We start from the raw sequence: 24,406 nt of genomic DNA on the forward strand, positions 1-24,406 counted from the left end.
ACACTTACAACATGTTAAAATGTCTTGATTGACAATAATAAACATGCTATCTATAAAAAGATAGAGCGATCAGAGCATAATGTCAAATAAATGACTTACCTTAATACTAGCTTAATAGTACCTTAAATATATGAAAATTAATTACACTTACAACATGTTAAAATGTCTTGATTGACAATAATAAACATGTTATCTAATTCAGTTTCAGGCGATCAGATGGTCAAATTAATGACACTACTTAATATTAACTTAGCAACATAAAAATAATTTACACTTACATCACGTCAAAATGTCTTGAAAAAGAATTTAAAACATGATATCTATGTTGGTACTTAGGAGTTGTTTAATTAACAATATAACTAAACGTTTACTTAATAATAAGTTAATATAAATACTATTTACACTTACAACATGTAAAAATGTCTTAATTAACAATATTTAACATGTTATCTAATTCCACCGGTCATTGGCCCTATGTTTAAGTATTTACTTAAAACAATAAGAATAAATATAATACTAAGAGTAATAGTATAGTATAGAATAAAATAAAATTATGTTGTAGTATATACTTTAACTTTTGATGGATTTTGGGTAAATGTTGAATTTAAACTTTAATGTAGGTATTTAAATATTAACATTTACTTATAAATAATATAAATAAGTTATAATTTTAGTTTAATAAATCACAGGTATATTATGTAAGTGGCAGTACTATTACAATTTAGAATATTATTAATTAAAATTTATTTATGATAAAAATATAAATATGAAAATGAAATAATTAGCATAAGAAAATTAATTCAAAACATTGAGTTTATCTTTTAATTTTAATTTGGTATCTATTATTCTTCATTTTAAAACTTATAACAAATTTAAATAGTTAAATATTGAAGGATGATCGAAACACATTTAAATGATTAAACGCTAATATTAATACCTATTCAATAGTTCAATTTTTAACAGAAAACAAGTTAATTATACTTAATAGTCCTTAAATCTTAAAAACATTACAACTAATCAAATAATACAGAGATTTTATCATAAAAACTAAAGGTAAAACCAAAAAGTTTTAAAAGTAGAGGAAATGGTTTTTAAGAGAAATAGAGAAGAATTGGTAAAAGAAATAGGACGTGGTTTTAGAGTACATAGTTACTAATAGAATGCTATGACATCATTTTTTGCCCTTCTTAGAAGCATAGCACATTGTTGTTAAACAGTCCACATTTAATTTCAAAATTTTTTATATTGGAATGAATCTATACTACACCAACCTAATTAATTAATTAATTTAATAGGTTACTATGAAGCAAATTCAGGTGAAGATTTCTTCCTTCAATATTTTGATAATAAAGCAAGATAAAATAAAATATTGTAATAAAAAAATGTTCATAACAATAAAGAACCAATTCTAACCTTTTTACATTTACAATCATCTAGAAAAAATTGAGATTCAAGTCATCTAAAAAATTTTATCTTGTTTTTAAACGCAGATTTATTTCAGTTATTTACTAGAGAAATTAATTAACATTATTATCATAGAATCTTTGGGATCATGTTGCCATGGTTAAAATAGTATTAAATCTTCTTGAATTGAAACCAAACATAAAATAAAACTTAAGTAAATCAATGAACATTTTTTTTTTTTATTAGCTGATTATACATTTAAATTTTATAATTCATAACCAGATTATACTTAATATAATAACCTATTAATATTAATCGTGGCTCATGCATTATAAAAATAAGAACTATTATATCAAGGCACCAATCAATTTATTGATTTAAAACTGAAATAATTAAATTACTGAAATTTTTAGACATACAAAATTTTCTTTGTCAGTTACATAATCACAATAATAAGAATTAATAACTTATTTTAAAAACTCCAAATATATAGTAATTTAATTTTAATTGAAATACAATTTAAAAAGATATTGAGATGTGTGAATAAGTTAAAAACCCGATGCTCAATACATTGATGCATAATGTATATAATACATAATGTTAGTTATTATTATCTGACATGCTTTATTCTTTTTTCAACATTTTATCTTCTGCTTCTGATATGACAATCACATCTTAATCTTATCTATTATTAAAATTACTTAACTTATAATTAATAATTTAATTTAAGCTTATTAAAATATATACACTTATTGCAACTTCATGTTAACTTAAGCTAATACTGTGAAGTTGACTCATAACACGTTGACTTCACATTATTGGATTCCTATTTAACCTAATTATTTCACAGAACCACACCAATAATACTCTATGTAGATCATAAATAATTTTAATCATCAACACTAAAATGTTACTTATAATGCAATTTTGGCATCAATTAAATAGTTAATCATGACTTTTTTTTTTGTATTTTAGACTAATGAGTATTATTTTGTTCATACCTTAATTTTAACTGGTGAGAGAAATGATAAATTTCATAATGCGTTTTAATTAAAATAAAGTATCACAGTTTTCTTTGAAAATAAAATTTATAATAAATAAATAATAATTAATAACTAAAGGATAAAAAAAGATACTTAAATTTACTTACATAATAAAATGAGATATTATGTTGATTTTCAATAAACTTTTCCTGTTTATATATATATATATTAGATTGGTCAATATTTCAATTATAAATTATATATTTTTGAAAAACATATATATTAAGCAGCTTACTATAAATTAAATACTATCACTGGTAACAATATAAAAAGGAAATTAAGTAGTGTTATTATTTTTATTTTTTTAATGGTAAACAGGAGTAAACAGGACTAAAATATTTTATTAATAATAATTAAGTTTTATAAACGCAACTGTATATTTTCATTTTTTTTTTTTTACTTACTTTGGTAATGCACACAAGTTTGACGAGCCTGTGATCTTTAAGGACATTTGGTCAGGTGTTAATGCTTTCTATATACCATTAAGTCATGTTGTAATGAATCCAGGAGAGATATATTCTGTGGTACATTAAGCCGAGTATTCATTGTAAAGTGAACTCATGACCATTTCTACAAGCACAGCCATAGCCATTTTACAAAAATAAATGTTGATAGTCAGCAAATAAATAAAATATGGATGATAATACTATCTTGAAACAATTTAAGTCTTAAGATTTTGATCTGAAAACATATTTCTCATTCAATTTTGATACAAAATATATTATGCAAGACAATAAAATTACCTCTTAACTTAAATTATTTTACATTGAACAGCAGCTTTAGATAATGCACTTTACCATATGATAAACAACGGAGTAACAAATAAACAGAAAATTTGATCTAAAACAAAAAATATTTTCATTAGTTTATAGTCAAAGAGAAGTTAATATAAATTTATGTTTTATGTAATGCTAGCTGAACTGGCAGTATTACTTGTTAAGAATAATTATTTTTTTTTGGCTTTCATGAAAACACAATTTTAAAAAAATATACAACTTATATGATGAACAAACTTCAAAAATTATATCAAGGTTTTAATTAATTATAACAGGAAAAATTTTTACTACTAATTAAATGTCCTAATATAAATTTAAATAAGTGGAAAGCTAGATGATGGTGGATCAAAATATTATTCAGTTCTTGTTCTTCAAAAATGAACTAGTTAATAGTCACACTAATTTTGTAACATGTCATTAAATAAAAAACTTAAAGTAAAATTTAGAAGTTTGAGTTTTTAAAGTAAAATGTAAATAGATTTGACGTTAACTACACCTTATTCAGAATAAGAATGCTAACTCAACCAATGAAAATTTGTCGCGTTTGCACATTTCTGTTGCCACGATGAGCGCTAAGTTTTTTGTACCACCATGCCATAGATGAATACATAGTGAAATACAATATAATCTTCATGAGATGATAATCATATACTATGTCACTTGTGGTTAAGCGTTTATTCTTACATATGCCAAAAAACTGTACACTCTCTATTTATTTTCTATTTTTTTGTTAATTATTTATCAATTATCAATATAGCAAGCAATTTTAATGAGGATTATGATTAATTGCATTCATAATAGCAGTTTTCGACTACAACAAATAATAGCAGCAGTCAAAAACTAACGACTAATTATAGTACACTATTCACACAGCTCAGTATGCATTCTTATTCTGATTAGGATGTATCATAAAAGTTATTAGTTTTTATCATAATAAAAATAATTATTAAATGTATGCACCTAAAATTATATATATATAAATATATATAAAATAAACATCAGACATTACAGCAGTTTTCCGCAGCAAATCTTTTAACAGATTAACTCAGAAGAGGGAGCCTGTTTAAGTCATCATTAAGTTTTAATTAAATAAATATATTTTATTAAATACCTTATACTTTTAGTAAATATTTATTTAATAACTCAGAAAATGGTTAATTCAGCATTATTAAATTATGGGTTCTCTCAGATGAGGGAGCCTGAAATTTTCATCATAGTCAATTGTACCTATTTTTGATAAATAAATTGAAGAAAATTGACATAACAACATTTGCTACCTTCACTCAGAAAAATGGTAAATTCTGCATTGTTTAATTATGGGTTCTCTCAGATGAGGGAGCCTGAACCTTTCATCATAGTAAATAAAATTCTAACTTAAAACAAATCATAAATATTTTAATAAGAAAATAAATCAAAATTTTTAATTTTAATGGTTTACTCAGAAAAGTGGTAAATTCTGCATTGTTTAATTTTGGGTTCTCTCAGATGAGGGAGCCTGAAATTTTCATCATAGTAAACTTTATCTATTAAAATAAAACATGATATTTTAGATTTTTATAATATTTATAATTATACTAAATTGGCAGCTAAAAATTGAAAACAACTATGTCTAATAATTGAACTTAGAGATTAAAATTTCCATGGAAAACAAGAATAATTCAAGTTAAAATTAATAATGATTAGTTAGATCTTACAGTACATATATCTGACCATAATACAAATATTAATAAACTTACTTTACTTAAATATGCAATGCTTTATTCCAAGAAGTTAAGAAGACTGATGTAGCATGTAGTTAATTTATCCAAGCAACTGATGTAAAAAATTGAGATTTACTGACTTAAAAAATCAACTAGAAATCAAAACAAATATCACAACTATTAAATCCATAGGCATGTTGCAAGAATTTGTAAATTAATAAATTATTAAAATCTCATAAACCTTTAACATAATCTAAAAATTACACATCTATATAAAATTGTAATACATTTTAATTGATATAGTTTTCTAATATACCGAGATGAATTTTAGACAATAAGAATTAGATAGTTACAAGATCTAGAAGTATAGCCAACCAACACTTTATCAAAAAAATACTCATAACATTTGAAAATAATTTATTCTTAAATGATTTGAAAGCTAAACCACCAATCAACAGAATGAAATAAAACAGTATATTAAAGAACATACTTATTGATATAAGTTTTATAAAATGTAAAAAAAGAAAAGATATTTAAAGCAAAATATATTTTAATTCATTCTTGGATTTTAGATGTTTTTAAGTTACAATACTACTTTATTGGATTGTACAAAATAGTAGTTACAATTTTTAAAATTATTAGACATATTCTTTACATATGTACATAAAAATGGAAACTAATTTAGCATTGTTTGATAACAATAATAAATACATTAAACACATTTGATGTTCAGTAGGTATAATGTCTACTTAATTCATCTCATTAATGTAAATGTTTCCAAAGTTGCAGTACTAATTTGTTAAGGATGTACAAACTAGTAGTTACGATAATTTGAAAATTATTTTACCACTCACTAAACGTCCTCAACTAGCAAGTAACTTAATGGGAAGCTGGGGAATGGATAATTTCTTTAAAAAGGTACAAATTACATAAAAATAATCTTATATTGTTTGATAACAATCATAAATATATAGAACACACATTGATTGTTAAGTATAGTAGAATCCACTTAATGGGGATACAGGACAGTGATCTGTCCCCATCAACCGATATTTAAAAAAATAAAAATTAAAAAAAAATTTAAGTCTAATACATAATAACTTTATTTACAAGATTTAATGATTTAGATGTGTATATTAATTTCTCTAAATCACAGACATAGTATTTTAAAGTTGAGCTTTTATTTTATCCAGTGCAGAAATATTTTCAATCAACATTAAATCTTTATGAGACATTACTGCTACTAGATTAACACAAACTGGGATTAATAAAAACAGAACATATGCACAGATCTGAAAGATTGATAAAATATTTGTGTACGCAGGTTAGTCAACTCAATTTATCTTAGTAGAAGATAAAGAAATGATAATTAAAAGTAAAATAGATAGGTAGTTGTTATTATTTATAACATAAGATTATTATATAAAATGTAATTTACATAAAAATAATATAATCATTTTCAATAAAAAATTAGGTATGTATAGATTATTATGTTTTTTATGACCGATGGTTTGTCCCCAATAAACAAATTTATATTGCCTAAAATAAATACATTTGTTCGAGTCTCTGATGATTTGTTCCCATTAAGTGAATTTTACTGTATATTTAACTCATCAATGTAAATGTTTTCAAAATTGCAGTACTAATTTGTTAAGGATGTACAAACTAGTAGTTACGATAATTTGAAAATTATTTTACCACTCACTAAACGTCCTCAACTAGCAAGTAACTTAGCGGGAAGCTGGGGAGTGGACAAATTTCTTCATGAAATTAAATAGGTGCCTAAGTACATAGATAGATACTATGTTTATTGACCTCACATGTCACACTTAAATATTTTGGTTGTTAACTAAAACTAAGTACTTAATTTAAGTCTTAAATATAGATGTTTCCTAATTTACAATACTACTTAATTATAGTGAACAAAATAGTGTTACAATAGTTAGGAAATTAATTTACCACTCACTAAACGTCCTTAACTAGTAAGTAACTTAGCGGGAAGCTGGGGAGTGGACATTTCCTTATATACATATGTACGATATAAATTAACCATACTTTTACATTATTGAACATAAATTACACTAATATCAAAGTACTACCTCCTATCAACCAAATTGTGAAAACTTTAAAATCATCGTCATGTATAACCAGATCGACCGAAGAAGGCCCGACTGCTATTTGCTAAACTTGAAATAACGGAAATAATTTATGTATAGAATGGATAATTCGAAATTAAATAGAGTACCAAAAATACAAGCCACAAATACACTTAAGACGGGTCGTGTAACCTGTAAGAGAAACTGATATAACCTCATGGACATGAGGCATAACACGAGGTGAATCGGCAATCAATCGATAAAAACGAGCAACGAAAAAAAAAAGGCAAGCAAACCATAATGTGTACAATAGAAAAAACCACGCGGCAATGTTAATCTATCGAAATATTGCCATTAACGGCGGACAGTTATGTTCTCATGTAACATGTTAGGATTTCGATTGAATAAAACTTGGGAGTAGAACAGATAAAAAAGTAAAACAGGCATTTCATTAATTTTGTAGTAAAAACTAAAAAGCGAGTCACTAATTGCAATATGGAAATTTAAGGTTAAGAAATAAGGATCATTGACGACATTGTTATCAGATGGAGGTTAATACTTACGAAGTTTTTTAAAAAGGCGGACGTCAATCTGCAACTACTGGAATATTAATTTACGTTAATGAATTATATGGTGATCGAAGATAAAAAAATGGTGATGACGCCGAAACCGCATCCGTCAGAAGATGAACATTGAGATTGGCGGATCACCTATCGCGAACGAAATTCGCACGTGACTGGTAAATGATAGTTGGATGATGACATTTTTATGTCAAGACTTAAGAGCAGAAAGCAAGGGATGCCGGACGCAACAAACTCCAGTGGAAAGGCGAAGAAGCAAGGTACATTAATTCAATGAGTAAGGCAAACTAAGACGGTAACAAAGAGTGCGACGGGCGCCGCGACCCATGACTGGGTCGATCGGCGCACAAAACACACTAAAAACAAAAATTAAACTGACTAGTGTGTAGTGACTACTGAGTAAAGACTAAGACTATGTAGTATAGTACTACAATAATACAGTTTATCGAAACGCCAGACTGCTATTACAGTAGTGCTGTTGTCAAAGGACAGCAAAATGGTAACACTTGTACGCAAGTCATACCAATCGTGCCCAACTCATAAACGGTTTGACCAACTTACTCACTATATAACCATTGTTTTTGAAATTTTGAATTCCAATCAGGTACTCAGGTTGGACAGGACAAATTGAATAAATAATAAATATTATATAATAATAATATAATATAACCCATCTCCCTAGTGCGGATTCCGGAGTCCCTAAATAGTAAATAATATATATTATTTAATATACCAATGCACTATGTTTAACAATAACATCAATCATCATTAATATACACAATCAACAAATCATCTATGATTTTTTAGTACCTATATTTAAATTTTAAGTCATGATATCTCATGAACAATAACAATATTGGCTCTAAACCAATAACTAAACTCTTATAAATCATTAAAATTAAAATAGTAAAACTAAAATACATAAAACATAAATTATAAAATATACTTTAAATTAATTTTTATTTAGCTTGTGCATTTATCTCAACCAAAGTTGGTGAATATAACTGATAAATGGAGAACAGATTTCATTATATATTTATTTATTGTCTACTGGAATAAGATATAATTAAAAATGTGTGCGGTTAAAATTATTTTAATTGAAATAAGACAACAAAAATATAGATTAGAATCTCTAATCAAGGTACATCAAGAACTTAATAACAAAAAATCTTGATTGTCAATGATGTACCCAGATAATATGAAGTATGCCTCTCATTACATCAGACAGTATATTTTTAGTACAAAATCGTGTTGCATTAAAATCCTCACCGTTTAAGACTTAACATTTTCAAAACTCTGAGAATATATAATTTTACATTGCTACAAGAATTAGATAAGTGAAAATTTTTTTTGCTAAGCTTTATTTATATCTTTCTTTTTTTGTATTAAGCAACTATTACATATTTTGGTATATTTATTTTTTTATGTATGTTTCAATGAAAATAAGTTCATATTGTAGTTTTTTTTTATTACATTACCATCCATTTCCTACTAATAAAACAATACTATTACCAAAATGCCACTACAGAAATGCTATTAAGTATAATGCTATGCATTTCATTGTGAGGTCTTCCAAAAGTTATATATTTATAAATTATTATTTTTTAATATTAAGCTTTATTTTTAATTTATAATAATGTATAAGTACCAAATGATTGATTAATTGATCATAAATTTATAAATTTGGCTTGGTAGTAACAAAAATATTGGAAATCAACGGTCAATATGTACTACAGTTATGTACAGTAAACCAGTAAAGGAGCTAACGTCATGATGTCTTTTTGTTTATACTTTTTCATTCATAATATTCCTTAATATTCTAATAAATAGTAGGTATCTACAGAATGAATATATTTTAATTCAAGCTATATAATAGAATAAGAAAAATCTCAATTGACTAAAAAAATAAAATATGTTTAAATAAATACTCAAGTAAAAAGATTATGGATTAATATTTAAAAATTAATACATTATAATATACTTAACTTTGATTTTAAAATAAATTAAGTGAATAGAATATGACAACTACTAATAAACTTATAAACATTATAAGTTATTCAATTAAATAAAAAAACATTAAGTTTCTAAGTATGTATTTATTTAATGGTTTTAAAATATTAAATCTAGATGTTTATGTCACAAACTAAGTTTTATGATAAACCTAAAAATGAATCATAAGATTCTAAAAACCATTAAAAATGGAATGAAATTAATATAAATTATGTTTATTCTTAGTAGTATTAATTAATATAGCAACTATATAGTTCTAAAATAATATTACTACATTCTTCCTTTGAATGTTTTGTTTATTCTTCAACTGCAGTTGAAGCCGTATTTAAAATAACTTCAAAAGAAAATGGTGCAAATGCATAACCAAGTCCTTTGTAAAATTTACTCTGGAACTCAACCCTAAAAAATTTATATTACATTAATATTTTTGTATAAATATGATATGATACTTTTAAATGATAAACGCAACATTCATTATAAGTGCATGAAATATGTATTTAATTAAGAAATAAATAAATATTAGTTTCTTTTAATAAATAGTAACAAAATATGATTTTACCAATGCAAACGAAGAGTATGCAAAAATGCAGAAAGACCTTCCATCAGCACAAGAATGCCGACTGTAAGGATTGCCCAAAAACCAAAGACAAACCACAACCAAACTCCTCCTATCCATGATTCCAAAATCAGTCCTTTGGTCATTACCATACTCCATAAAACTTCAGATAATTCTAAAAATGTTTTAAAAAATATTTTATATTTATATACAATAAATAGTGAATGATACAAATAACTATATTATATAACTTACGTGCATGAGCTAAAGAAAGAGCCCATAAGCGAAGGTATGAAGCTGTATGACTCACAGATCCAAGTACATATTCAATTGTATGAATGCCTTGGTGAATAAAGAGTTCACCAATCTCATTTTCATCATGTCCACCAGCTGGAGGTGGTGGTTGTTGAACTACTCGGCCAGCACCTTCTGCATCACCATTTTCAGTTGTTGCGTGGCCATTAACTAACTGTTAACGAGTAATAAATGTAATTGATTTTTTTAAAACTTAATATTTATATTTTTAATTTTATTTAACATATAAAATAATTTACTTGTACATGTTTATCTTTCTGTTGACGCATAATATATATGGGTTTGGCAAGTAACATAATTGGTACACACAAAAGTGCTACAATGACTAAAAACTTTTGTAAAGCACCCTAAAGAAAATAGAAAATATTTATAAAAGATGTAATATTAATACAAAAACATAAAGTTTTTATTAAATATATTTAAAAATAATGCATAAACTATAAAGAAATTTAGTTACCTGACCAGAAAACATGTAAACTGTATTACAATTTTCTAATGCAACAGCATCTTTGAATAACACCATATTAATAAATGTTATTAAAATTGATGGTGCGCATGCAGGGCTATCAGGAAAGTCTATAAGAATTTTCAATTATTAATAAATTATTCATAAAACTAATTTAATAATATCTATAGTTAAAAAGTTATTGAAGCACATACCGTTTTGTGGTCCGTATGATACCCATTTGATAAACATCAACAAAACCATATAAAAGAATAGGAATGTTAAGAATATTACTTGTGGAATAAAATCACAATAAATAGAAAGCTGATCTTTAAAATATCTAAAAAATGAATTGTTTATTAAATAATATTTAAATCAATTGTTAAGGAGATGTTAATCAACAAAAGTAAAAATAATTTAATACCCTTACCTATAATTGTACAAACTTAGACTAACACCACTCAACATGTGTAATACACCAATTATAATAGATATTTTCATTTTATATGCATTTAAAAACACAATTTTGTTTAATGCCAACTAAAAAAAGAAATATTAGTTTTAATAAAAACAATAAAATGTAGACTAAACATTATCATTAATATTTTTACCTGCCATACGGGGTCGAGTCCTACTGGATATGGAACTTGATCATAATCTGATGATAAGGAAGGATTTATCTGTAAATCTTTATTACTCATTACAGTTGATTCATTGTAATTTGTATGCCAATGTGATCCAAACAAATTGATGGATTTAGAAAATATATCATTGTATATAAAACCAGTATACATAGAAAAAAGACCCATAAGTAATATTATGTAACGTCCAGCAAAGAATATATTCCATACCTAAAATAAATAAAATAAAATTATGATTTAGATTAATTCGAACTTTTATATATTTATGAAGGATGTATATACTTCATTGTCAGTTTTTTTTGCAGCTAATGGTTTTTCACGTAGTACTAAGAAAGCAGCAAACAAAAACATCAAACATCCGTGACCAAGATCTCCAAACATCACAGCAAACAAAAATGGAAAACTGATTATGGTATATGGTGCTAGAATTAAAAAAATAACACAAATGGTATTAAACTTTAATTGAAATATTTTATACTAAGAAATTTACTAGGATTTATTTCTCTGTAACTAGCAATTCCATAAGCATCCACTAGATTTTGGAAAGCACTTGTAAATTTATTTGTTCTATTATAAGTTGGTGGATCTTCAAATGTGTCCATTCTATTTAATATAGGTGGTACAGAACTTCCACTACGTTCCTATTAACATTTTTTTACAAAAAAATTAAAAGATACATTTCACATTAGTTTGTAATAACTTTAAAAAACTTACAGTTCCTCTACGTAAAGCCAATTGTATAGTTTCAATATCAAGTAAAGGTACCCAGCATTCAGCAATTAAACATTTCTGTGTGACATCCAAATTAAATAAATTTAATGTATGATAAATTGCTTTGATCTTAACAACTTTAATAAACCAATTTTTTATATTTTTAGCAGCAGCAACAAGCACACGATGACGATGGTCTTGTGTTTGGCCCAGTACCTATAATAAGCAAAAAATTTTTTTACTAAAAATTTGGCATAAAAATTAAAAATTACATACCGTATTTAAATCTTCAATTCGTGTCATAACTCCCATAGCCATTTCACGACGTTGAGATGGAGCTTCAGGACATGGGTATAATGTAGCACGAAATCCTTCACATATTTTACGTACTCGAGACTTCAGTTGATCACCTTGGAAGAATATTATGAAAACCGATTTGTGGACTTGATCACCCTAAAGTAAATTATTTTTTATTAACAATATATATAATTATTTTATAGAAAGTTATTTGTATGAATAGTAATTTAATTTGTAAAAATGAAATCACAAATATTATACTTAGATTCTAAGCTAAATGATAAATGTATTGATTCTGCAATAATATTTATCTATCATTATAAGAGCAATAAAAAAAATTAATCTTTAACTTTAATATCTATTATGGTAAGTTAACCTAGGTAATAATTAAGGGATAAATAAAAAACTAGGGATAACAGGAATATCTTATTCAAAACCAGTTTTTGACGAAATTAATTTTTACTACAAAAATTCAATAACAAATAGTTTTTCATTAAATTTTTGTATTCATTTCTATAAATGCCGAAAAAAATTTCTGCTTGTTCTAAAAGCTCAAAAATTTAAAACAACGTTCCTCATAAGCTGTTTTTAAAAGAATTATAAATTACTTATTTTATTGTAATATATAATATAAAATTGAACATTATAAAAAATTAAGTATAGAATATTCAAAATATTTTTTTTAAAACATTTTTAAATTCATTATTTAGTAATTAAAAATGTATGAAACTTAATATTCATACCTAAGATTTAAAAATTGCATATAAGATTAAATTTAAGTTTTGCTTTTAAGGATTATAATAAAAAGTTAAATTCTACCAATACTTTTTATGAATATTGAAGTTTAATTTTCACATAATTAACACATTGACTGCCATGTGGCCACTAGTAGCCACTAGAGGAGTATTTATCATGGGTATGTCAAGGAAATTTTTTAGTGTCATTATAAATTTGTATTTATACTATTGAATTTGAAAAAAAAATTAAAAATACAAAAAAAAAAAAAAATGTTAAAATTATGTTTATTACATCAAAAAAATTGCAATTATTCCCGCTATGCCACAGCACATTTTCTAGATCATTATTGTAAGCACCACGGAAAAGTTAATAATATAAATCTAAATTAATTTACAGCAGCCCGTGGTCGTATGGCCTCCTACAAATGATATGGTGTGACAATAGCTGGCAATCTAAAAATTATCAATTCCTAATTATTTTAATTATTTTTATACAGACGCCAGCGGCTGCATGGTAGTCAATGTGTTAAATATTTTTATGTTAAGTCATAAAACCACAAATTTCTCTTTAAATGTTGTAACATATTTGAAATTTGTATCATTCCAAAATTTAAGTAAATTATCATTTTCTCTCTATATCAACTATAGTTGATAAAATTTTAAATTTCTGCCTATTTAGTGTTTATACCATGAATCTATTCAAACCGTTCTATGGTAAATTGATTTGATTTAAAAGTTAATACAAATGAATAAATGATATAAATATATACTAAAAAAACCTACTAAATTAATTATAACAATAATAAAATAAATTACTATACTCTGGCCCAAAAGGGAACTAAAATGTATTTCGACCAAAATGCATCCAATTTGTCACATTCCCTATTAATTTGATATATCGATTATGTTGGGCAACGGTCAACATCAATCGCTGCTATTAGTTTATATTTGCAAAACAGTACCTTTCTTTCATGAGACAGAGTATAGTATTAAGGCTGACAGACTGTCTTTGCTCAGTATTGTTTTTTTGCATGTAATGATTTATCATTGAATTTCAATTTAATACATCTAAAATGACCTACTGAATGATGATGTATACTCAACACCTACTGTACTATGTAAAAGAAGTAACTTGCTGCTCGCACATTTATTTTTTATAACACCAAATTTATATCATTTTTAAAAATGATTTTACTATAAATATAATTTACTATGATTTATTCTTACAGTTGATGGATCTTCTAATGGAGTTTCAATTTCTGCTTGTCTCAAAAATACATTTCCACGACATGCACGCCATAACATCCTCTCAAATGCAGGAATTCTTTCACGTAGAATGACTCCAGCTACAAATCTTTAGTTTTAAAGTAAAGTATTAGTTCATGAAACATAGTTTAACATTTATTAGACATATTAAAGCATTGAAGACAAAACCATATTAGTCAGACTATTAAAATTGTAAGTAAATAAAACTAAGATTGTGGTGGAATGATCAATGTAATTTTCTCCCATTTACCAATGTCTGCGCTGGACCTGCAATTCTTCCATGTATTCCACTCACCAACTCAGAAATGATAGATTATTATTTTAGCGTTTATGAAATAATTCAAATTAATTATTAAAAGTAATTTATCAAACTCTCACAGCAAAACATAAATGCCCTTAGTTCAAGCATATTTTAAAAAAAAATTTATATTTTATATCTAAACAATATACATTTTATTTAATCATAGTTATGTTTGGTAAATATCCAATGTGTAGTTGTGTATATAAATAATAATATCAATATAGATACATACCCCAATTGCACTGGGCCAGCGTTGACTTGACGTGCTATTGAGTCATCACTAATAAGAGCCCGCGTCATCGATTCTGTTGGGTGCAAACCACCCTCTTGCTATTGTACACCACACACACACACACACACATATGGTCGTAAAATTTGAATAAATGTTTGATTTTTAAGATTATTTAAAAGTTGTATTAAATCAGAAATTATCTTTTTAGTATTTATTTAAGGTTATACATGGAAGTTTATATAACAATTCTAAAATTCAATTTTAATTGATAAAATATTATTTTATAATTTTAAGATAAATATTTTATTAAGACATATATTTATAATTATTTAAATATTTAATACATTGATTTTTTTATTACCTATAGTTCAGCATAAAAAAAAAATAATATATATTTTTAATTTATTGAATATCTGGGATTTTTTTTTTATTGTTATAACTTTTTATAAAAATATTAATCGATAAAGAAATATAGTAATTTTGTTTTGCAATGATTTTATAAGTGAAAAAGCAAAGCAGTGAAGTATAAGCATTATTTAAGAAACCCGTATTATTTTCAACATTCCATAACAATTTAACCATAAACCAGTATTATTTATTATTAATATTCAAATAATTGTATTAGTCAATTAGACAAGCATGTATAGAATAATTATATAGTCCAAAACTGTTAAACATAATTAATAATTTTAAAGAACATAACAAATTTGTCAATTCACAATAGATTCTGTCAATAAAAGTTAGAAATAAATATTAAATTTAACAGTTTTGCACCAGAAAACCCAGGTCCAGTAATGAAAAATAGGCAGTTATATTATTGGGTATTTACATGTGTGTAACCAATATGTTTTTAAATATCCTCCACCACAATCTTATTTACAAACTAACACAATGCAATATATTATATTTTAATGATATTCATGGTTAGTAAAAAATACATTCACAATTATTTATAAACATAATATTAAATTGCCATTAAATGATAGAACAATTATTTTCAATCATATTAAAATATACTATAAATAATTTTAAAATTTAATTGATTCATTGATGGCATGGTATTTACAAATAATTTTTTTAAGTTTATCAGTTGTAATAGAATAGTTTTTATGAATATGTCATAAAATAAAAATAAAAACGAGTAGAAACTTACTTATGGGAAAATGCTGATTGAAAACACTCTTTATATATTTAAAAAAAAAATGTAATCCTATAATATATTTAATAATTACTATGTATTTAATACTTCAATAATAAACACTCAGAAAATAAATGTATGATGCCAATTAGTGTTAACAGTTATCCTTATTAAATATATAATACATAACAATAGGTAATATATAAATCAGGAGTTAAAATATGTTTATAACAAGCCAAATAAGACCTTGGTTTTTTCATTTTTCAATACTCTAACAATAACTGAAATCACAAATTTAAAATTAGGTTAAAAATATAACCAAAAATTAAAAAAGAAACCAAAATTGTTTAAAAAAAAAAATCTTGTTCATACAATTTACAAGAAACGATTTAAGGTTTCAACTACGTCAGTATTGAAATAATAGCATGGATAATTAAACTGGTTTTCAAACTCTTGGTTTTAGCTATAGTTAAAGTGTCAGAAAATGAAAATATGGTTTTATTCAGCTGGTTATAAGCAGATTTCTAAAAACTAGTTTTAAGTATTGTTATAAATCTATGTGACTATATAATATATAACTTCCAATAAGTAAAAATAAATAAAATAATTGAAACAACTTGAATTAGAAAATTTAATCAAATCTATCTATTGCAAAAAATAGTATTGGAAATATTGTGATACTGACTTTTTTTAACTAATAAGAATAATATTAATTACTAAGAAAATTCACAAAGTGTTAAAATAGAATGAGTCAATAAACACACAAGATCGTAATAACACGTTTAGAGAATCTACCTAAAATAGTAGTTCCCAACCTTTTCTGGTTCAAATTTTGACTCTGATTTTTTCAATATTTTTGAACCCCAGATTAACAACCGAGCAGAATACCTAAATAATAGTATATTTATAATCCCACAGATTACATGATTGCATTGGATAGAATATCAAAGCATATAGCAATTAAAACCAATACTACATATGAAAATATTGTAAAACCGTACCCTAGTTTGAGGGCTTGACCGCCGGCACGAAGTCCTTCTTCGCCTAGCAGTGTCACTTGCTCGTCCTCCCGATTTGGGTCAGCCATCTGCGAAGCAACCGCGGTACCCATTTGCTGTTCAGTCTGGCAACACATACACACACGCGCGCGCATAGGGACGACATACGGACACACACCACCCCACCAGACAAATATTTTTGTTATAATAAGTATATGATAAAATTATTGTATGAAAAAGCAAGCATTAAAAAAATATTATACATTACATTATTTTATTTCTGAGTAAATAATATAATTATTTGCTTAATAAAATGTAATAAATAAGTAAACATAATACATAAACCTGTATTGAATCAGTGTTATAGAACTTTTAGATATAATAACATTTTTAATGCTTACCAGTAATAAAAATTAAGCAAATAAAATGAGAAGCTTAACTAGATAATAATAAAAATGATCAATAAAATAATAAAATAATTAAGCAGAAACTTTATATTTCAAGTTTCACTTTTTACAATAGTGTAAAGTAAACAAATGCTATGAAGTGATTATTGAAAATAAATATAATTTGTATAATAGTTTTAAAAAATAATTTAGATAGTTTATAAATATTTTTAAAGCTCAAAATACATTCTTATTATTAAAATATATTTATTTTCGTATTAACTAAATAATATAATTCAATCGTTTAAGTTTAATTTTGTATAAACAACTTACATTACCCACGCCAAAAAATGCATGCTTTAAATGACAATTATCTTGCTATGTTGACATAATATATTTATACAATTTATCTTTTTATGAGATATCATGTATTGCTATGATATGAATAGAATTGAAAAATTAAAAATTTAATTTATAAAGATTCATTTTTAAATTTAATCTGAAGTTAAGAACTAAATAATTAAGTATTTTAAACATAATAATTTTCATCATTAATATAAAAATAAAAAATATTATTAATATTCCAATTTATTGAAATACAAATATTTTGAATAATAACTTAAATAAAATAAAAAAGTAATAATAGAATGCAATATTTTTTTTAATTATTATATACTAGTCAACATTGCAAACAAAAGTTTATATATTTACAATACTTAGGCAACACACCACTATTTATTTAATTTTTTTTTTTTAAATAAGTCATATTTCTTCACCGTCAAATAACACGTATTCTGTTATTTTACCTCCACCATATAATAGATGACATCTTCATCATTTTTTATTCTCTTTCATTTCACAATCAACAAAAAGAAAATATAAAAAAATATTGAGCAATAACTTATTTCAATAGTGATATAGTTAAAAGAGAATGAAAGTGCAGTTATGTTAACTGTACAGAATATGCAAACATGCAAATGATAAGCAGTAAAATATAGTTTATACTTTATCTAATACAAATACTATTTAAAATATAAAAATTTAAATTATTTAAGTAATAACAAATTTTAGAAGATTAATAAATGTATCCTAAACAAATTTAATAAAGTGGGAGGATATAATTTAGACAAATGTTTTAAATTAAATAAATAATATTTTTTAGTTAAATTATCCCAGGCACTAGAGAATCACTACTAAATTTGTTTTAAGTATAATTATTTAATTCAAACATATTTATAATTTTACAAATTAAATACCTAATTAATAGTTATGATTTTTTTTTTTATTATTATTAACTTTAACTAAATGGAACATTTTACAAATTCTACATTGGTGCAATTATCAAATAAAGCTCAACTTGATAATACTTTCAAGCAATTAAAAATTTGAAAAAAAAATGCTAATCAAATCATAAGAATAAAAAAAATGCAGTGAAGTAAGAAAATGATAGAAACCCAAATGAAAACTTTAAGATCCAATTATGGTGAGGTGGTTCCTGTTTAATTTGATGTTGCCAGATACTGAAACTTATGAGATCATTATAATATAATAATATATTATTTTTTATAAAATCTCTAGACAATTAGGTACCATTTTCATTTTATTGAAATATTATTTTGATTATTAGCAATAGGCATAAATGCGTATTTAACTAATCTAACATTTTTTTTATTTAATTTAGGTATTGATTATTATTATTATATAGTAAAAACCTACTTCAATATAGATAACTTCAAATATTTATAATTAAGATTAAAAAAAAATTACCTCATCAAAGAATACTTGAGTTTTTCGTAAGATATGTTTGAGCTCTGTTAACTCAAGAAAATTACGTTTCAAGGCTTCAGCATTATGATTTACTTCTCTCAACTCATTTTCTAATTTTTCAAAAGTAGCCTAAAAAAAAAATGTACAAATCAAAATAACTTATAAATTTTTAAAAAATAATAATTTATATATATTTTATGTTTTTTAAATTATTTAATTGATTATAGTGAAAATGTATTTTTTAATTCTTATCATCTTATATTATAAAACTTGAGTAGAAACTAGAAAATAACTCTTAAGTGACAACTATTTAAATGTATACAAAAAAATATATAGGTATAATAATATATGCCATGAACTAATAAATTACTTCAAGGTCAATCATTTCACGGGGCTGAGGAGCCTCAGGATTTTCACCCGTATCCAACATGGGTATTCCGTCCTTTTTAATCTCTTTTTCCAAGTACCGCAGTTTACGTTCCATTTCATCGCAGCGGCGCACTTCGCTAACAAACTTCCGTTGAAAAGCGTTGACATCAGGATTTAACTAACCATAGATTAAACCAAATGAAAAGGATAAAAACACGATTAATAATAATTAAAAGAAAAAATAGCTGTTATAATATATTGTGTACTTACATCACGAAATTGAACCAATCCTAATTCTCCAAGTTCGGATACGCAGGCGTAAGCAGCTTCACTCTGCAAAAACAACTGGCACAGGGCCATTTCCTCGCTACGGAACAGCGATCCCATGGCTACGGTTCGGAGGTGCGCGTTCTCCGATACACAGGCGATTTAAAAGCCTGCGGTTGTAGCAGATATTTTAAACGGCGACGAAAAATAACTACTTAGCAGACGTGATGTTCAAAAATTATCGCCAGATGACAATAATCAATGGACGATGAGTATTGGAAAAACCTCCACGAAGTTCGATGATTCTATAATCTATACTCCATACGGGTGTGGCTGACGGGCGGTTCCCACTTTTCCTACAAATTAATATAGTACCATACAGGAGTGTTGAGACGGTAGGCGATATGATAGCGATACGGACTAGGTCAGAATATTATCTTGAACATTACATATATCAACACAGAGCATACCCATAAACAAACGACGATTTATTATTCAAACAGTGAAAATGCTGCACTGATAGCTGATAAGTAATTTGCTATTGATATCACATTTAGATTTTGGAATAATATTGACGATTGTATATTATGATAAAAGTTTAAAGAAACGTAATGTTAAAAAATTGTTTTTAATAACATTAATAAATATTAAATAATAATTAATAATCATAACAACACAATCTTGACTACCGAATTCTTAAAACGATTTAACTTGAACAGGTCCATCGTCCATCTGTGTAACAATTTCCTACACCATGTCTGAATACGAGTGTTTCGGTGGAGGACGTTTGAAATTGAAAAATGATTCAGGAATAAAAAAGTAAGTGGATCTTAATTATAAATTATAATAAGTATTATAAGAACGATTCGAAATATAACTTCTCTGTTAATTTTTTTTTTTAAACGTATAGCATTTTTCATAATTTATAAATTTAATAATTTACAATTGTAAACGAGTTTTTGCTGAAATAACAAAAGCCAACAGTTAGCAAACTATTTTCTAATTGTTTACTGATATGATATATAAAGTTTGTCCAACAATCCAAAAAGATATTTGTATTAAAAATGTACTATCAAAGGTACCAAAAACACTTAACCTTTGAAAAATTGGATTGGAGATATAAAAAAATATTTTAGTAAGCATTAAATAATTTTAACAACAAATTATCACCGAAATAATTTTTAATAGATTGTTTGCTCTTGGTACCTCCATTAAAACACACTTTATATTGTGATGTAATTGCTAAATTGTTCAATACATTTTAATACCCATTAAAATCTATCTAAGTCAGCTTTTTATCCCCTAAATTTTTTGTTCAACAACTAAAGTTTTATGATCAGATAAATTTGATGTGAAATACTGAAATTTCAGTTAAAAAAAAAAGTTGTCAAGTGATTAACCACTGCTGTACAGTAGATATTGAGTTGATCTCATTATTAAGTAGATTACCTTAATTAATGTATTAAACTAGAACTTAATAAATCATTGATTATGGTAAAAAATCTTTTTTAGCAAACACTGTCTAACATTTTGGTCACTAAATTTATCGAAAAATTATTTTAATAGTAATATTGTAATGTTAACAAATATTCTTATATTTTTTCCCCTGGTTATTTTAAACATTCCCTCCAGATTAGTGATTAGTGCGTTTTTTATACTAGAAAGTGTCTTCATACACACAAAAAAAAAAATAAATAAATTAAGAAATCTTAGGTTATAGTTTATAAGAATATCATTGAAAGAGAATATAATTAACAATTTTTCTTTGATATAGGTACATATAACATTATTGCTTGCATCTGGATGATTTATCCATATGATTATTTGCTTTTTCTTGGTTAATAATTTTGTAGAATCATTTAACATCAAATTTTATGAATAAACAGGTGTTACCATTGATCATAGAATCAATGGTATTATTTTCCAATTTTCCTTTATAAAGTTGTATAATCACTTAACATTTACGTTCGTTCACTTTAGTATTAGTTAATTTATTAAATGTATTTTAATAGATATATTGTATTAATTTTTACAGAAAAAAGAAGAAAAATAAAAATAAAGAAAAAGCAATAGAAAAAGTTAATAAAGGATTAGAACAGGAAAAAGTATCCAAAGAATACCATGTGCCTTCTACTAAGGCTGAACTAGCTTTCATGAAACAACAGGAAAAATTGGTTGAGTATTTTTATCATTAATTTATTGTTTTATTAATAATCAAAAAGTATTTAACTAATTTATTTCTTATTGGTTGATTGATTTTAGCAAAAAGAAAAAATTTTGAAAATTGCATCAACAACGCATAAACAAAGAGTTGAAGAATTTAATCGTCACTTAGATAATCTAACTGAACATTTTGACATACCTAAAGTTAGTTGGACGAAGTAGAGTTAATATTCACTATTATATACTTATTTTTGTACATTGTAAACATTTAAATAATGTTGTTTTTTTTTTTTTTTAAGCTATGTCTATAATATTTAAAATAAATTATATAATTTTTCTTTAAAATACAATATGCATTAGTACATACAACTTTTTACATTAAAATTATTTGTATTTGATTTAGAATCACAAATATTACAATTTAATTTAAACTTATTTATTTTGATAATAATAGTATTATTAGTAATTTGTATTTGTAATTACTAAATGTTGTTAATTTGTTAAATTATAATAGTCAAAACAAAATATTCTATAAATAATAATCAAATAATGAACTATTATTTGGGTTTAAATAGTTGAAGGGGAACAGAAATAAAAATAATACTCTATTATCAAATTATTATTCATGTCTATAATTTAATATTTTTGAATTTTTTGTAAAAATTTTATTAGACATTAGTAATTTATTTAACACAATTGATAGCACATAATAAATATGTTGTATTTTTCAAAAATACATCTAAATGTCAAGTAATTGTGTGTAAGTAAAGTAAAATAACTATATAGTAATATTTATTTTCATTAAATATTTTAATTGGTATCATTGATTCTTCAAATTAATACATTTAAATACTAAGTTTTATTATTTTACATAAAATAAAATAAATTAATATATGACTGGACTTAAATCTTTTCCATATTCTTATTATAAGTTCTAACTTTTAATTTTATTTTTAAAGTCGTTATGAATATTTCAAATTTTATTTGTTCTTCTTACATAATATTATGAGGTGTAACACTCTAGTACTACATTTGTACCATAAATGTATAAGTGGCTTGGCATGGCGCGTTAGCTGCTACCGCGAAATGTTACTGGGAGTAAGTAACGGCCACAGCTACTAGCTTCCAAATGGGTGACCACTGACCATCCGGGTTCATAATGGTTAAAAAACCTTGCCACACATACACACGTTTACTATCAACCGTAAAAATCGTAAGAACAACTACCGTACCAACCTTACCCCTATAACAGCTAATGGCTCTAATCGCTAGGCGTAAGTTCAATAAAAATAAATAAATGTATAAGTTTAATTTAAAATAAAAATTTCAATATTTAAAGATTTTATGACATCATATGATATAATATGCATAGGTATTATATCTAAATAACTAAGTCTTGATACCAATTTCAATTTGTTAGAACTGAGTGTCAGTATTAAAAAACGTTCTATTTTTCATGATATGGAAAGACCAGGTGATAGCTAATTCTAAAATTACCGTAGAAAAATTTAGCAAATTTATAGAAAAATATTGATGCCAGTTTCAAATGACAGTGTAGAAGGGTTTTTTTTTATTTTACACAATAATATATACAATCTGTACAATTATGCACAATTAGCATATTTGATAAGGGTTACAAGTTACAATAATACACGAGTACATGAGTAAGAAACCACTCACAAGTGCCACTACTTGACTGGAAGTTGTATGAAACTAGCTATATTTATAATACTGATTCTTCTTCTTCTTTTTTTTTTGATTTTTGATATTAGTTCCCCAGCAAGTCACGGCACCAGCTCCTTTTTAATCGACGTCTGGGGTTGCCAGGTAATGTTTGAGTGGATAGGTTTTTAATGAGTGGGCTTTGGTGTTTGCAGCCAGGCATAAAAGATTTTTTAGAAACGTATAGCTTCTTCTGTCACGGTTTTAATCGACAGGTCATTATGTATAGTGTAATTCGAAACAAAGGATGGAGCATTAGTAATTTTCCGAAGAGCAATATTCTGAAATTATTGAATTTTGTTAGTATTGGAAGCTTTTGCTGTACCCCATAGTTGGAGACCATATGTTCATAGAGGTTTGAGTAATGTTTTATACATGAGAACTTTAATTTTTAAACTGGAGTGTTTGTTATTTGTGAGTAGCGTTCGTAGTCTGCGAAGACGGGCGTTTAAGGCAAGTCTTTTTTTACGGATATGGCTATATGG

At 25.2% G+C, this 24,406-nt stretch overlaps 2 protein-coding genes and 1 long non-coding RNA gene across 7 annotated transcripts; 1 reads left to right on the plus strand and 2 right to left on the minus strand.

Annotated features, from left to right (window-relative positions):
* Positions 1 to 2,800: 2,800 nt before the first annotated feature.
* On the minus strand, positions 2,801 to 8,014 carry LOC112598943. The gene is made up of 4 exons (XR_003114916.1): positions 7,583 to 8,014; positions 4,960 to 5,075; positions 3,191 to 3,287; positions 2,801 to 3,128 (listed from the first exon to the last, which is right to left on the minus strand). It is a non-coding gene; the product is annotated as an uncharacterized LOC112598943 (long non-coding RNA).
* Positions 8,015 to 9,872: 1,858 nt separating this feature from the next.
* LOC112601160 (V-type proton ATPase 116 kDa subunit a) lies at positions 9,873 to 20,410 on the minus strand. Of its 5 annotated transcripts, none has more exons than XM_025348622.1 (18): positions 20,040 to 20,410; positions 19,771 to 19,947; positions 19,401 to 19,529; positions 17,251 to 17,372; positions 17,045 to 17,137; positions 14,540 to 14,666; positions 12,555 to 12,731; positions 12,282 to 12,494; positions 12,058 to 12,208; positions 11,850 to 11,989; positions 11,538 to 11,777; positions 11,357 to 11,466; positions 11,142 to 11,266; positions 10,939 to 11,057; positions 10,721 to 10,828; positions 10,422 to 10,635; positions 10,170 to 10,341; positions 9,873 to 10,009 (listed from the first exon to the last, which is right to left on the minus strand). In XM_025348622.1, the coding sequence occupies exons 1-18, from the start codon at positions 20,154 to 20,156 to the stop codon at positions 9,907 to 9,909; spliced, it is 2,637 nt and encodes an 878-aa protein (XP_025204407.1). In that variant the 5' UTR covers positions 20,157 to 20,410; the 3' UTR covers positions 9,873 to 9,906. The 5 variants fall into 5 exon arrangements, with proteins under 5 accessions (XP_025204407.1, XP_025204413.1, XP_025204438.1 ...); XM_025348628.1 differs by having other exon boundaries at positions 17,251 to 17,336; positions 20,040 to 20,409; XM_025348653.1 differs by lacking the exon at positions 17,045 to 17,137 and having other exon boundaries at positions 17,251 to 17,336; positions 20,040 to 20,408.
* A 202-nt stretch (positions 20,411 to 20,612) lies between these two features.
* On the plus strand, positions 20,613 to 22,503 carry LOC112601185 (protein FAM32A-like). Its single transcript, XM_025348659.1, has 3 exons — positions 20,613 to 20,855; positions 22,072 to 22,210; positions 22,299 to 22,503. Exons 1-3 carry the CDS (start codon positions 20,791 to 20,793, stop codon positions 22,419 to 22,421), a joined length of 327 nt encoding a protein of 108 aa, XP_025204444.1. The 5' UTR covers positions 20,613 to 20,790; the 3' UTR covers positions 22,422 to 22,503.
* The last annotated feature ends 1,903 nt before the right edge of the window (positions 22,504 to 24,406 follow it).

This window comes from Melanaphis sacchari, unplaced genomic scaffold (genome assembly GCF_002803265.2).
Source record: "Melanaphis sacchari strain LSU unplaced genomic scaffold, SCAv2.0 Contig0_pilon_pilon, whole genome shotgun sequence".
Lineage (NCBI taxonomy): Eukaryota > Metazoa > Arthropoda > Insecta > Hemiptera > Aphididae > Melanaphis > Melanaphis sacchari.

Bases quoted from the DNA above. Each gene is read 5' to 3' on its own strand.
- LOC112601160 (XM_025348622.1), bottom strand. From the start codon at position 20,156: ATGGGATCGCTGTTCCGTAGCGAGGAAATGGCCCTGTGCCAGTTGTTT. The intron at 12,209-12,281 runs GTAAGTTTTTTA...AAATGTTAATAG, and splicing joins TGGCTTTACGTAGAGGAACT to GAACGTAGTGGAAGTTCTGT. The intron at 10,636-10,720 runs GTAAATTATTTT...ACTCGTTAACAG, and splicing joins AGAAAGATAAACATGTACAA to TTAGTTAATGGCCACGCAAC.
- LOC112601185 (XM_025348659.1), top strand. From the start codon at position 20,791: ATGTCTGAATACGAGTGTTTCGGTGGAGGACGTTTGAAATTGAAAAAT. The intron at 20,856-22,071 runs GTAAGTGGATCT...TAATTTTTACAG, and splicing joins AATGATTCAGGAATAAAAAA to AAAAAAGAAGAAAAATAAAA. The intron at 22,211-22,298 runs GTTGAGTATTTT...GATTGATTTTAG, and splicing joins TGAAACAACAGGAAAAATTG to CAAAAAGAAAAAATTTTGAA.